The 15,080-nt window shown below is 39.5% G+C and overlaps 1 protein-coding gene across 2 annotated transcripts; it reads right to left on the minus strand.

Annotated features, from left to right (window-relative positions):
* Positions 1–4,702: 4,702 nt before the first annotated feature.
* LOC146387896 (uncharacterized) lies at positions 4,703–8,509 on the minus strand. Of its 2 annotated transcripts, XM_084924923.1 has the most exons (4): positions 8,410–8,509; positions 6,264–7,017; positions 5,394–5,557; positions 4,703–5,192 (listed from the first exon to the last, which is right to left on the minus strand). In XM_084924923.1, the coding sequence occupies exons 2-4, from the start codon at positions 6,972–6,974 to the stop codon at positions 5,012–5,014; spliced, it is 1,056 nt and encodes a 351-aa protein (XP_084781049.1). In that variant the 5' UTR covers positions 6,975–7,017; positions 8,410–8,509; the 3' UTR covers positions 4,703–5,011. The 2 variants fall into 2 exon arrangements, with proteins under 2 accessions (XP_084781049.1, XP_084781048.1); XM_084924922.1 differs by lacking the exon at positions 8,410–8,509 and having other exon boundaries at positions 6,264–8,396.
* Positions 8,510–15,080: the final 6,571 nt, after the last annotated feature.

Below are 15,080 nucleotides of genomic sequence, written 5' to 3' on the forward strand. Positions count from 1 at the left end.
ATAAATACACATTTTACAGCATTTTGTGAACATACACAAAAGTGGCCATTTTTGGCAACGAACAAGCTGAGAGAGTTTTATAGTTTTTGCTCTCCTTGAACAAAAATAATAGTGCATGATAATCAATGTGGATGTTAATCAATTAAATGTCCCAGACTCTACTGTTAATAATACAGCAGTCCCTCGTTTATCGCGGGAGTTACATTCGCTACGCGAAGTAGCCAATTTTATTTTTTACAATTATTATAGATGTTTTAAGACTGTAAAACCCGTCACTACATGCTTTATACACTTTCCTCAGACATACATGAACATTTTCACACTTTTCTCTTTTGTTTAAACACTCGTAAAGTTCAACCCATCATAGAAACATAAGTCCAGTATTATAAAACGAAACCGTGCAAAACGTTTCGGTGGTATTTCGAAAATATAATAATAAACGCGAATTCGGCTGTGTAATTGTGTAACTTTATGAGCAGCGTCCTCCTGAAATGCGCCAACAACATTGCGAGTAACGTCCTCCTCTCTGCTTCTTGATGCGCTCTGGTCGCTATGGTAACGCCTAAATAGTTCTTTCAAAATAAGACACACGACCACAACACGGGAAAAGACCCAGGGAAACAGACTCAACGGACCGCTGCTGTACAGGAGACACTAGTACTAGTTTGGTCTACAGCAATCAGAACGCACAACACAATGTACTGTAAAAAATAAAAATATAAAAAAAATCAGCGAAACAGTCCGCAAAAGGTGAACCACGTTATAGTGAGGGACCACTGTACAATAATTTCCAGTAGCACTGCTGATATATGAAATGGTGAGTTTTGAGGTTGTCTTCAAACACGTGCATTGTACTAGAAAAAGGTGTTTGAAGGATTAAAAATGTAAAAAGTAATGACTAGTTTATATTTATGAAAAAACCTTTATGCAGAAAAAGTAGCAAAGAAACAAAAACATAACACATGGACACTTTTGCCACGAACAAGCTGAAGGGATGGTGATTTTTTTTAATAAACCCAGAGTGTTAAAAAACCCCACTTAGAACCAATTTTATCAGCAGCATGAATAGTAAAAAAAAACAACACAATTTCGTTTTAGCTGTCAAAGTCGATTTAACTGGTTACGTGTTTCCGGTTAGTGTGGAGGTCGCAATATGGCGCTCCCCAGTGGCTGCAGCCAGACGCTGGCTGTATCCCAATTCAGGGTCTGCAGCCTTAAAGGCCGCATTTTAAGGCCGATTACGTCACCGCGACGCGACGAAGGCTGTCCCAATTCGAAGGCTGCTCGAAATGCGGCCCTCCAATGCGTCCTTAATTTCCCTGAATTTTAAGGACTTTTTTTTTTTATTTTTATTTTATTAGTATTATTAACATACAAACAAAATGCACCATATATGATTCAGAAAATAAACATTCCTTACATATTAGCAACTTTCATACATAGTGAAAAGAAAATATAAAGATGGGGTCACATAATTTAACAGATTATTAACTCACTAAATCAAAATCTTCCATAAAGGAAACAAAAAAAGCAGCCTTTTTCTTTTTAACTAAGGTCAAAGATTTAATCAACAGGTATAAGTCGTTTTTCCAGTAAGCTAGTGTTGGTTTAGTCTTAAAGAAACGACATTTATGTATAAATTGCTTGCACAGGATTAATAACACATTAACACCATAATTAGCTTTCTTTTCTTTCAAAAATACTCCAAACATTATCATATTTAAGGTAAATGGGGCAATTTGAATCCCACTGGAATAAAGCCAGGTATGAAAATCCAACCAAAATATTTGTATAAAATTGCACAAAAAGAATAGATGGTCCAAATCCTCCTCTTCTGTTTCACAAAATACACAATTACCCGTTTCTATTTTGAATCTATCACTAAGGAGTCTATTTGTCGGGTAAATTTTATTCAAGATTTTAAATTGGACTTCTTTCCCTTTAGGAGGGATAGGGAAGGTGATATAATCAGTTCTTATTTTTTCAATTTCTTCCCTTTGGAAATCTTTTAATATGTAATTGCGTCTAAGTAAATTTGGAGAATAAAGACTCCTTAATGAAGATCTAAGAAACTTATTATTGCATTTAACATCACAAAATCGAATACCATCTATATATAATTGTCTTAACTTGGGGGAGATGTCAGAATATATTATATCATTTACAACTATGTTTTTAAGTGACTGTGATGGACCGAGTTGAAAAACAGGAGGAGTCCCAGGAATTATTAGAAAAATATAGTTTCCATTTATTTAACCCCCAAAATTATATTTACAAGAGTAATGAATGTTGAGCTCATAAAAGAGGTCAAAGAAACAAAACTGAACTCAGGCAAAGACTGCAAACTTAACAAACCAAATGACTGCTACAAACAAACATAACTGACCTAAAACATGAAATGACATACAAAGGTATATATAATGGCTGATCAGACCATTGTGACACATGAGGGGTAACAAACAAAACAATCATAAATCACAAACAATGCAGTACAATCTAGTTTGTTAATAAACTAAACACCAAAGAAGAAAATCAAAAACCCCATTAAACCCTAAACTCAAATATTTAATTAAATACAAATACTTTGTTTTTAAAGTAAAGAAAACACACATTCTCCCTTCAGCAGGAAGTGGTGGTGTGGTCCAATTATCTTCCTTTGCATTTAATGGTTTCAAACCCTGGCTACCATCTTTTGTCCAGCAACTCCCAGGGATGATAGCAGGTAAGAAATAAAAGACAAAGGTTAGTCAAAAATCAAAGAAATGAAGTAGTATGAATACATAAGTAAACTAAATGTGCGCGCTTACAAATAGAACAAATGCATCCAATCCAAACCAATCAATAAAGTTATTGGCAACTAAAATGTATTACTATGTTCAAATGAAGAATGAAAATACAAAAGTTACCGACTTTAGAGTGTGGCCACGGGTTTGGCCATCACAGTGACAATGGAATGGATTTTATAACCCGATTAAATTTACTTTTAGAACATTGGATATTAAACTTTTGGCAAAAATCTTGATGTCCTAGAACATGTCCTTCCTCATCTACAAAATGGGCAATTGCCCAAACACCTTTCGATAACCAATCTTGAATAAAAATAGATTTTCTATTCATCAGTATGTATCTATTGTTCCAAACTGGGCTATTATGTGGAGTGAAATTATGTTTAAATAACATTTTCCAATAAAGAAGGACCTGTTTATGGAATTCAGAGAGTTTAACAGGTAGCTTAGTAATTTGAAAGTCACACTTTAGGAGAAAGTCGATACCCCCCAGTGTGTCAAAGACCTTACTTGGTATAAAAAACCAAATGGAGTGTGGATTATTTAGGAAGGATTTTAACCATTTAAGTTTCAAAACACCATTCATTATATCAAAGTCAATTGCGTTTCCACCGCCTTCAATGTATGGTTTAACCAAATCATCTTTAGATATATAATGGCACTTATTCCTCCAAATAAAATTAAAATTCAAGCTATTAATTGTTTTAATAACTTTATTTGATATTGATAAAGAGTAAGCTGGATATATAAATCTAGATAAACTATCCATTTTGGTTAATAATATTCTTCCAAAAATTGTGATGTCCCTTTGTAACCACTTATTTAAGATTGTCTTACATTTGTCAACATTATCTAAAATATTTACTTTTTCTAAGACTTTGTGATCTTTTGAAATTGTGATGCCCAAATATTTTACCTCCTTCTTCACCTTTATATCGTACAGTAATTGTGAATTACACTCCTTTAATGCCAATAGTTCACATTTATTTAAATTTAACTTTAAGCCTGAAGCTTTTGAGAATGTAATTTTAAGGACGTGGCGGTGTAGACTTCGTGGCCCAACATATCCCAGAATGCATAGCGCAGCGGTGGGTGTGGATAATTTTGCCGAAAATAACGGCGGATGAGGGGTGCCCGAAGAGTAAACTTTAAGTACTGAATATCATGTCACTTATTTATGTGCAAATATTTAATAATGAAGAACATTAAAACATTACTGTTGGCCGCATGTTGGCAAAGTTATGTGACATTAGTGACGTTTGTACTAACTTGGTTTTAAAGCCTTTACCTTAAAATATACGCCGTTCAATAGCTGAGCTTAAGCTTACAGAGAATGATCAAAGCTCGTGTAGAAACAAACAAACAAATGAACAAAAGATTTTCTCCTTCATTTCTGTCAAACAAAGCTGTATGAAACGTTTCCAGCTGTTAGTATCATGGTTGCTAGGCAACCTGGGCAGCGCAACGGAGGCTAGACCGCCCATTTCACAAGCCTCGCACTTCCGGCCTTAGCGGTCTTTGAGTACGCGGCCCTTGAGGATCGTTGAGGCTGCGTACTTTAAGGCTGCAGACCCTGAATTGGGATACAGCCGCTCTTGTACAAATCGGTAGATTCCCGTCAGTAACACTTTCGGTCCGCTAGTAAAACGTAGTTCTATTAATCTGCGCTCGATTACTCTTGAACCGGAACCGGATGTAAGTCCCAAAAAACAGAATTTTGGAACTGAAACTGAATGGTGAGAAGTGAATCTGAAATTATTCGAGAGCTAAATTTTTAAAGGATAAAATGCAGTTTCAAAGCAAATCAATTAATTTTTAAAATTTAAAATTCAATTTCAATTTAGTGATGATCATTTTCAAACCAATAAATTCAATTTCAAATTAGGATAATTCATATTCAGTTTTTAAAAGCATTTATTCAAGTTACAATTCAGATTCAATCCAAGCAATTCAAATTCGAATTTAACTTTATTCAAATTCAGTTTCTGATGGCACAGATTTCTGCCCATAACAATCATTTGACCCTCTATTAGCAAGCACTTGGCAACAGCGGGAAGGGGGAAAAACCCCTTTAATAGCAGAACCAGGCTCAGGGAGGGGGAGCCATCCACCACAGTCTGTCGGGATAAGGAGATGAAGACATGACAAAGAGACTCTCACTGTGGAAGAGAGCCAATTCGACCAAACTGATAAAACTGAAAAATCTAAAGGTTTTCAGTTCTTTCTTAAAGGAGCACAAAGGCATTCACAAGTTTGACTATGGCCCCAGAGTCTTTCAACCCCAGCAGGATGAATTCATTTTCACACTTTTTCATTGCAAGCTCGACTGATGTTTTCTTGTCGTATCCACTCCTCTCTATGTCTTCCACACAGCGTTTGACTGTTTTTATCCCTTTAAACAGATTGCTGTAAAAGAAATGATAAAGTATGATAATCACGGGCATGAATTCTGTTCCAGTGTTGCATGTTGGAATTACATGTTGCTGTATTTGTGTCCAGTAAATTGACTTTAGCTCATAAAATTAATGCAAACATGCAAAAACGCATTTTATCCTCTCTTTGTATTTATGTCATTACACAGTAAATAAAAATCATTTTCACACTCACTCGATTTCCTGCAGGTCACTCTTCATCCTCTTAGAATTAGTCCGTATAGTTTTAGCGTTCTCTCTCAGGCTCTTACTGGCTTCTGTATCACAGTCATCCCACTTTATGACGTTGTAAATCAGCTCTGGAACTGAGATTGCGAGTCCAAGTGCTCCTCCTATAATCTGGTCATAAAAAGTCAATCACATGAGTTATAATAGCCTCTCATCTTTGAATGCAGCACACACAAAAAATAAAGGCTGAAAGATGTGTTTGCCGGACCGCACAGAAACTCTGATCCATGAATATTAACATTTCAGACAAGTGAAGACAGAAATGATGAAGTGCTCATCCTCATGCTCTGCAGTATGACTGAACCCCCTCCACCCCAAAACAAACCTTTCAAAGAGACCGCTGTGCACCCACCTGCTGCCTCAGCACACCCCTGGACTTAAACACTGATGCAGACTGCTCAGATCACAAAATGAGGGGAAAGGATTTTCTAAACTTTTAGGCAGTTTAGCCAAAATATCAGACTCCTGATATTTAAAATGAGAGAAACAGCTGATCCAGACTCATAGATATAAACTGATCGTCTCAAGAGGAATCAGAAGTCTTACACTATGAAGTACTTTTCTCCTAAGTTCTTAATAAACAGTCAGGTTTAGCCAACAGTGTTTGACAGCTCTCACAGTGAGTCCATTTTTGGTTCCTGTGTAGATCTAATGAAGCTTTTTCTTCACTTAGCGTCTCGTATTCAGTCTGAGAGACGTGTGAACATCTGCGTGCAGGAACAGCTGCAGACTACATGACTGCGTCAGTCTCTACATTTACCTCTGAGTGATCAAGGCAGGAAACAGCGCCCCCTTCTGTGTCTGCTGTGATACTTACACGTCCCACAGCTTTTGTTAATGTTTTTCCTCCTGCAGTCCTTGCAGTTTCTCTTGCTGCTCTTGCTGTTGCCTTTTGTAGTAGTTTTGTCAGAGACTTCTTTATTATGACTATGAGTGTTGCTGTTTCGTTTGCTAGTAAAAGAAAAGATGTGATTGTTTTCGTTTGACTCTGACCAACATGGTCTTTAAGGATTTTCTTTAAACTGACACTGCCCTCCAGTGTTAGTCCGTTGCGTTCAGCCATTCCTCTCAAGATAACCTCAATCACATAATCTTCACAGCAGGAAGAGTACGGCTGTCGCTTCTTCTTTGCTTCATCTCTCAGTGAATCCATGTCGTCTTTAATCTCGTCATGAAGACTGGCAATGTTCTCTACAACCTTCACAGCCTCTTCAGAGGTGTTTTTTGCTTGATAGAAGGTTACAGCATCTGAGGTTGCATCAGTAACTAAACCAGCCCAGGATGCTGCTCCACTTGTCATAGCTATAATAGGTAGTGCTGCTCCACCTGTGAACAAAGTTGCTACACCTGCTGCAGTCATGGCAGTGGCTCCACCCACAGACAGAGAACTGCCAACAACTTTAGCAGTGTTAACATTCTTCTGTGCTCCCTCCAACTCATCGGCCAGTTCGTCCAATTTATCTGCACATTTTGTTTGAAGATCCACAGAGGAGAAGATTTTTTTAATCAGAGCATCAGCAGTATCCATGATGATAATGATGATGATGGTGGTCACAGGGAAGTGAGCAGCTCTACAACAGGAACAGACAGAATAGCATAAGAGCATTAACAGAGAGAGAAAAGTTGACTTCCTGCTGACAGTAATGAAACTATCAGTGAGTCCTGCTGCAGCTCTGCCTGTAACTTTATCACAGATTCAAATCTGAGATGAACAGGACAGATGTGCAAACCCTGATCACAGCTGGACAACAGCAGCATTCACATCCTTTGGTAAAAAAATCCCCATGTGTGCTTTTACTGCTGTGATGAGCTGAACAAAGGCTCTGGACTGACAGCTAAACGTGGTTTTGACTGGACGAGCAGAGAGGGCGAGGACTGCACTGCTTCTTCCTCTCCTGCTGGCTCGGTCCTCATCAGACAGTAAGAGTGAGAGATGATGGTGGAGATGCCTTCATGTCATGACGGAGGGTCTCAGCTCTGAGTTATTACCTGTGTTTAAGGTTTCAGAGACCGTCACGTGTCTCTGAAACACACTGAGAACCATCACCTGAGATCAGCTGACAGAGGGACCATTGACCGTGTTAGGACCACACGGTGTACATATTCACATGTCATCATGAGTCTAAGTGATGCTGATGGTTCAAATGGTCCACAGCAGACTGTCAGTGCTGTGTCCATCAGATCAGGGATGTGTGAGTGTCAGTAACTGTAACAGACATGTTGTGAAGGAAGTTTTCTAACACTGAAAGAATCTGATGAGTGGCTGTCCTCAGGAAATCTGCTGCTTCCAGGTAACAAAGTAAAATCAACTCACTGAAGCTCAAACAGCTGCTTTTAAAGAGCTCCTGTATCTCTGCTTAATCATCTCCCTGTCACCATGGAGACCAGGTGAGTGTCAGACTGTCAGGCATGTTAAGAGTTCGCAGGTTAAACAGAAACAGAGCTGGTTTTTGTAGGAAAACACTTTTTCTTCATGTCTGGGATCATATTTGACATATAAATTTAAAACAGTTCATCTTTAAAGAAAGAAAATCATGCAAAGCCCGTCTGGGAGTCATGATAGAAAGACAGGACTGCTGAGGATGGACAGGATACCTGATCTGAAACAATATTTATGAACTCGATCAATGGATAACTTATGGAGATCAGAAGCCTCTGATCTTTAAAATGTGATGATCAGTCGATTACAATCATTACTGTTTTATACAGACAGCATTATTTACATTATATTAGGTGGACGGTAGTATCACAGCCCTCATGCTGGACTGATTCCATCCATACAGTATGAATTAATCATCAATATAGTCTGACTTATTAACAGTCTTATTAACAGAACATCAGTTTAAGAAAAGAAGAAAAAGGGAGAACAAAAAGAAATAACGATGAGATATAATTTCATTTGAAAGGAATAACTGAATAAAAAGCCATAATAAATATAGTGGAGGTTAGGTGTTTTGTCTTACCTGCTTCGTCCTGTTGAGAGAAGACTGATAGTCTTTGTTACTGTGACTCTGTGTTCAGGCTTTTATACTGAAGCATTGGGGTGGGGGGCTTGTTATTCTGTGCAGTCAGAAAGAAAGTGAAAGTAATCATTATCGGAGTGAAATCTTATTTTACATTCATGATCTATGTTACTATTCAGAATCCTTATTATTACTGTTGCATCATTTATGATTTATCATTATTGTCATTTCATTGACACATTTATTGAAACTGTTGATGTTACATTAAAGTCTGTATTTCAGGTGTGAGCATAAGCACATAATAATCTTCCATTGCAGGTGCAACTGTAATCATGTTATACACATATAAGCTAGGTCAAGTTAATTAATGGTTGGAAGCTACGGGCAGCGCGATGTCTGGCCGATCAATGGAGCCAAGTACAGCTATTGAAAGGTTGCCTACGTGTTTACAGTACAATTTACCACATATTAAAGGCCTGTGTGTGTGCATTCAGCAGCCTGCTGCACTGAAGTTTGCCTGGTAACAGATGACGTAGCGTGAGGTCATGCACTGAGGTCAAGACACACATAAGTCTGCCTGCACACACACATAGTAGACTTGTTTTGCTTGTAAACGGTATGCTCATGTTTTGTTCTGAAGCGCAGATAGTGGAATAACAGGATGCATCTGGAGGAACAAAGGAAGTAGCTGCTCTTTTTTTAGAATATCTCCTGAGATAGAATTACTGGAACATGCATGTTGGCATCGACTCAACAAGGTGCTGGAAACACTGATCAGAGATTTTGGTCCATGCCAACACAACAGCTTTCACTTAGCCGGTATTATTAGAAAACACTGCATTGTTTCATTGCCTTGCAGATGTTCTCCTGTTATTCTGATCCATGAGGTCATGTGATGAAACTCAGTGAATTAAACCATAGGAAAGTCTTAAAAACACAAAGATGACCTCTAATTTCTTGCTTCTAAATATGTTTTTTTTCTTCTCTCTATGCTCTTCGTTTCTCTTCACCTCCACCGTTTGCATAAAATCTCTAAAATTAGAAATATCCTGTCTCAGAGTGATGCTGAAGAACTAGTTAAAGAACATGGAATGAAAACCGAATCATTTAGAAATCTCATAAACTGACACTTGATTAATAATAAAACACAGAAAACATCTGTCTGTCCAAGATGCTCTTTTATAGCTAATCATGTCACTGACCTGCTGCCAATTAACCAGATTAGTTCCAAAATGTTCCTGAAGTTCTTTTAAAGGTTTTCAGTACCAAATATTTTTCCAGCCTTTTCTTCTCACAGGACATTTTTGTTAAGACATGTTGTAGAAAAAATAAAAAATCTGGCAGTTTGTGAAAGAAAGTCAAAATGAAGAAAGAAATAACTGCAGCTGATCTGACTTCACAGAGAGGTTTTGGGTTCCTGTAAACTCTCTGTTTACCAGACCAATGTAAAACTGAGTGATGCATGACGGTGACTGCACTCTGTAGGTTGGAAGGATCCATTCCAGATTTTACTGAAAACACAGACTGCAGTTAAGGTCAAGGGTCACGCCGCTCGAGTTCATGTCAGCCATTGCAAGAGAACTCCAGAACCACACTAACGACCCTAAAGAGGAGGAAAACAACACGTTTTTACAATGTGATTGACCTTTGACCTCCCTCTGAGCTGGATCCAAAGATGAGGGGTGATGGAGCGCCCTCCGCCAACTGGATCGTGTCACCTGCAGAGCACGACTGTGTCACCTACAAGGGATCAGCGATTTGATCAAAAATAACTTATGTATTTGTGAATGGAAGCTGATCGAACAGCGAGGATGGTGGAGAGCTTCAGGATGGTTTTCTGTGCCGTGTCTGGTCATTTTTACACAAACACAGGAAGGACGTATGAATCACTCCGGGCGCTCCCTTTCTGACAGTTTCATCCCTTTTCAAATCATGACATGATCAAAAATAACTTGTGCATTTGTGAATTTCACTGCTTCACTAACAAATGACTCGTGCACATTCTTACGGTGACGCCTCACAGACCTGCACATCAGATCTCAGTAGGCCTTCAGGGCTAAGTGACTGACTGCTTCGTCTCCTCCATGACTCCACTGATGTGGCCACAGTCAGTAAAATCATTTAGTAATAAGTTAGTGAGGTGTCCCTCGAGGGTCACTGATGAGCAACCAATCAGATTAGCACAGGATTCACATGGTGGTTTCCATTCTTTGAACATGTGACAGAAACCAGCAAAACACAGATGTGGACAAATTGCATTTATTATAACCAACAAAGATTTGCTTATTTCACTAAAAATGCACTTACAGCTCGAGGAGAATCAATACATGCAACTAGTCTCATAACAGAACTGCTGTAAAAAGAGGTGTGTGTGTGTGATGTGTGGGGATTTGATCCTAATGATGCTGCTGCTTATGGTTCTTTTACATAAGCATTAATTTAGAGACACTGGCTGAGTGTTTCTCATCTTTACTCAGAGGTGGATAAAAGGACTCAACCTCCAACCTTTTTAAGGCTAAAGTTATACAGAGAGCTCCAACAGAGGACAGCTGCTGATAACAGATGCAACTGGAGGATTGTACTTCCTTAAGAGGAAGTAGTATCAACATTCAGACTAACAGCGCCGCTGAGTCTCCTCCACGACTCCCTCCAAGCCCTGCATTGCATTGTGGGTGATAAGAAGGATCAGAGACTCAGAGCTTCCTCTTCTGGGGGTATCTGATAATGGTCGATGTTTAAGTGGTCTGTTAGGATTTGTGGGAAACAGGAAGTCTTGCCATTGTAGCTCTCTGAGCATCGTGCGGATGCTGTGGATGTCCTCCCCAGAGGCCTGATTGTTGGATAAATGTGTCTCCCACTGACTGGCATCCTTACCTCCTGCCATGAAAGAACAGCTGCAGTTGTACCTCACTGGACACCTCTCTGTGATGATTATGATGATGTAGGATCCACAGACCATCAGCGAAGTGAAGAGGAGGTGTACATTTTTAATTCTTGTTACTATTGTGATCATTAAGATGCTTTGAAATAACAGCTAAGGCTACGTTACCTTCAGCTAACTGAAACCCAGGTGTGTAAGCACTGATAGTATATGGAAGTTTTATTACTATTAGCACTACTGCATTACTGCTGCACACAAAAAGATGGAGATTTGTGCTTTAACTCCTCTAACCTCTGTGTACTGTAGCTATGTAATGTTAGCTCTGTTGTAACAATAAGTGTGGAGATGGGTGAAAGTGAAAGTAATAAACTGCCTTCAGTTGTTTGTGGCATGAAAGAAATGTTTATCTTTTTCTAAAATGAGCCCACGATGAGACAAACAGGAAACCAGTCCCAAACAACACTGCAGATGTTACCAATGGTTTTCTGACACAATCAGAAAGTAAAAGTGAAGAAAGAGAAACTAGCTCGACCTTATCTGACCCTCACAGAGAACGTACGTATTCCTATAAACCATCTGATTCACCAGACGAGGGGGAAGCAGCTCCAGTGTCTTTTTAAAAAGTCATGAATGAATAAAAGTGTCTGTGTTTGTTTTCTATCAGCAACAAAGTCACTGAAACAGGTTCCTGTACAGATTGTTTAATGATAAACTCTGAAAAATGATTTGCAGTCAAACACAGTCGAGTATTTAAGGCTGTAATATCTGCCCAGTGAAAGACAAAGAGCCCTCAGGAGAACATGCAGGCTGCACGATTACAGCCAAAATAATAATCATCATTATTCATCGCTGCTATTCATTGATCTTATAAAAACATTAATACTGCACTGCCGTGCAAACACAGCACTGCTTTAACATCGTCACAGATCTTTGCACCAGATAAAATCAGTGTTACATTCTGCTGATACATCCATCTTTTTGACTCTTTATTAATTATCCCTCTACTCGCCGTGTGGCCACAAATGGTCCTTCCCACTTGGCGAGTAACTTTGAGCTAGAAGAAATGAGTAACACAAGGATCGGGTCCCCCGACACAAACAGAGTAACATAGTGTACGCTGTTAAGTGCAGGAGGATTGCCAGGATTTATACATCGGAGAAACCAAACAACCTCTGGCTACAACACAGCAGAGCCACCTCGTCAGGCCAGGACTCTGCAGTCTGTTCACACCTACAGGCCAGTGGACACTCTTTCAGTGATGAGGATGTAACATCCTGGACAGGGAGGAACGCTGGTTTGAGGGCGGAGTCAAGGAGGCCATTTACGTGAAAAGGGAAAGACCATCTCTGAATCGAGGAGGGGGCCTAAGGGTACATCTGTCACCATCTTACAATGCTGTGATTGCAGCCATTCCCCAACTCTCTGTGAATGGGACTCATGGACATTGATCAGTGGTTGTTGATCAATGGTCATGAGAATTTGCATAATTAAGATTAAGGAACTGAGCTCCCAGCCCATTGTTCCTTCAGTGGGCTGGTTTCAGTCATTATGCAAATGTCCTGTTTATAAGATTGAAACCTGCAGTCAGCTGAGACTGAAGACGTCACCTGATGATGACGAAACGTTTCTCCCACTAAACGCTACGTCCAGATGAACAGATTCAACTTTTGGAGATTTACTTACCTGGATGATTGAGATGCATCAAGACAAGCAGTTTAACTCCAGGGAAAGTTGCCTGAGTCTCGGCCCTCTGTGGTACAGGCGCTGTTGACGTTGTTGGACCTGGAACAAAACCCCAACACGTGCAGCCTTGCTTTCAGGTTCACGACATACTGAATCTTGTTTCTCGCCCGACTTGGACCTTCCTCAGAGTTTTCTTTAATCAGGTCCAACAACCCCTGCGGCTTCCTGCTGACAAAATGAATATCTACAAAATACAAAAACTGTTCCTTAAACATGAATCCAGGAAGATATCCAGACTAAGACCAAGACAGACTTTTAATTCATTTGAAAGCCTTTCCTTGTTATCATCTATCGTCCACCTGGGCCTTACACAGAGTTTCTGTCTGATTTCTCAGACTTTTTATCTGATTTAGTTCTGAGCTCAGATAAAATAATTATTGTGGGTGATTTTAACATTCATGTAGATGCTAAAAATGACAGCCTCAACATGGCATTTAGTCTGTTATTAGACTCAACTGGCTTCTCTCAAAATGTAAAAGAACCCACCCACCACTTTAATCACACTCTAGATCTTGTTTTAACATATGGCATAGAAACTGAACATTTAACAGTGTTTCCTGAAAACCCTCTCCTGTCTGATCATTTCCTGATAACATTTACATTTACAATAATTGATTACACAGCAGTGGAGAGTAGATTTTATCAAAGTAGATGTCTTTCTGAAAGCGCTGTAACTAAGTTTAAGAATATAATCCACCCACTGTTATCATCTTCAATGCCCTGTACCAACACAGAGCAGAGCAGCTATCTGAACGCTACCCCAACAGAGGTCGATCATCTTGTTAATAATTTTACCTCCTCACTACGTACGACTCTGGACATAGCTGGACTGGCCGTCGACCCACTGGGCCGATGGTGATTTTTTGTTTTTATGGGCCGATGGGTTTTTTTCTTTTTTTTTTATAACAGTATAAACAATGAGAGGTGGTGGATTGGCCAGATGCTGGCAGATGTGTAAAAATAACTCAGTTGTTTGGTGGTGGCTGTGGCGGAGCTTCCACAGAGGCCAGCAGGTGGATGAAGGGAGGCGGAGGGAGGAGGAGGAGAGACCCGAGGCGGGGCCGGTCCGAGTGTCAGGTGAACTGAACTTCAGGTAAGAAGTTATGAGCTGCAGTCTGTCTGTGTCAGATATGAACCAAGTTTCGTTTATTTTCGTTGTGCTGACTTTTTACAGTCAGTTACAATAACTCGTACTGCTTCTAGCTAGCATGACGCAGTTTCTATACAGCTGGGTGGGTGCTGTGATGTTACTGATAGTGAACTTTATTTTATTCATAAGGTTAATTATTAGAGTTGCCAACTGTTCCCTAAGAGAAAATATTACGCGTTTCGTGTTGAGCTGAAAAGAAACGCAGTTTGTCCCGGACTTCAGCTACAATGAAAAAGACACAAAGCTGGAGTTATTCTGTCTTTGCTGCACAGCTGCCTCTTCTTCTCTCATTCTCCCCCCTCCCTCTCCTGTTTCTACTTCAATCATGAAACTGATCAATGATCAGCTGATCGGCTTTTCTCTCTTGCTTGTTTATCGCCCACTTTGCGCCAGAAAGAGGAAACCAGCGGATGTCGCGCTAAACAACAGCAGCACGTTTAAGCTTGATCAGCTGTTGTTAGAATTTATTTAATATTAATTTCTAGTATCAGCTGATGTTTGCTGGAGCCACAGCTGTAAAGCTGCTGGTCATGATGTCGGTTTGGATATGTGGTGAGAGGGAAACATGAAGATGAAACCAGGAGATGTCCTTACTGAATCATCAGAGCTGAACAGGTGATGGAGAAACAGGTTTACCTTTTAGGTGACATGGATGAGTTGAAGTTATGAACTGTTTCTGAGAGACAAATAACACCAGGATCCTTTTCTATGTAGCTGACAGCTGGTAACTGTGCAGGGGCGGATCTAGCAAAGTGTTGCCAGGGGGGCAGGTAGGGCATTAACAGGGAGAGGGGGGCACAAGGAAATACTTTCTTATTCTCATTTAAAATGTCTCACTTTTAACAAATAATTATCTGAATCTTACAACAAACGTTTTCATCTGATGTCAAATGTATA

This window comes from Perissodus microlepis, chromosome 4, assembly GCF_051167445.1.
Source record: "Perissodus microlepis isolate ML-2025 ecotype Zambia chromosome 4, ASM5116744v1, whole genome shotgun sequence".
In the NCBI taxonomy this organism is placed as follows: domain Eukaryota; kingdom Metazoa; phylum Chordata; class Actinopteri; order Cichliformes; family Cichlidae; genus Perissodus; species Perissodus microlepis.

Bases quoted from the DNA above. Each gene is read 5' to 3' on its own strand.
- LOC146387896 (XM_084924922.1), bottom strand. From the start codon at position 7,052: ATGCTCTTATGCTATTCTGTCTGTTCCTGTTGTAGAGCTGCTCACTTC. The intron at 5,558-6,263 runs GTAAGTATCACA...TTTTATGACCAG, and splicing joins TAACAAAAGCTGTGGGACGT to ATTATAGGAGGAGCACTTGG. The intron at 5,193-5,393 runs GTGAGTGTGAAA...TTTCTTTTACAG, and splicing joins AGTGACCTGCAGGAAATCGA to CAATCTGTTTAAAGGGATAA.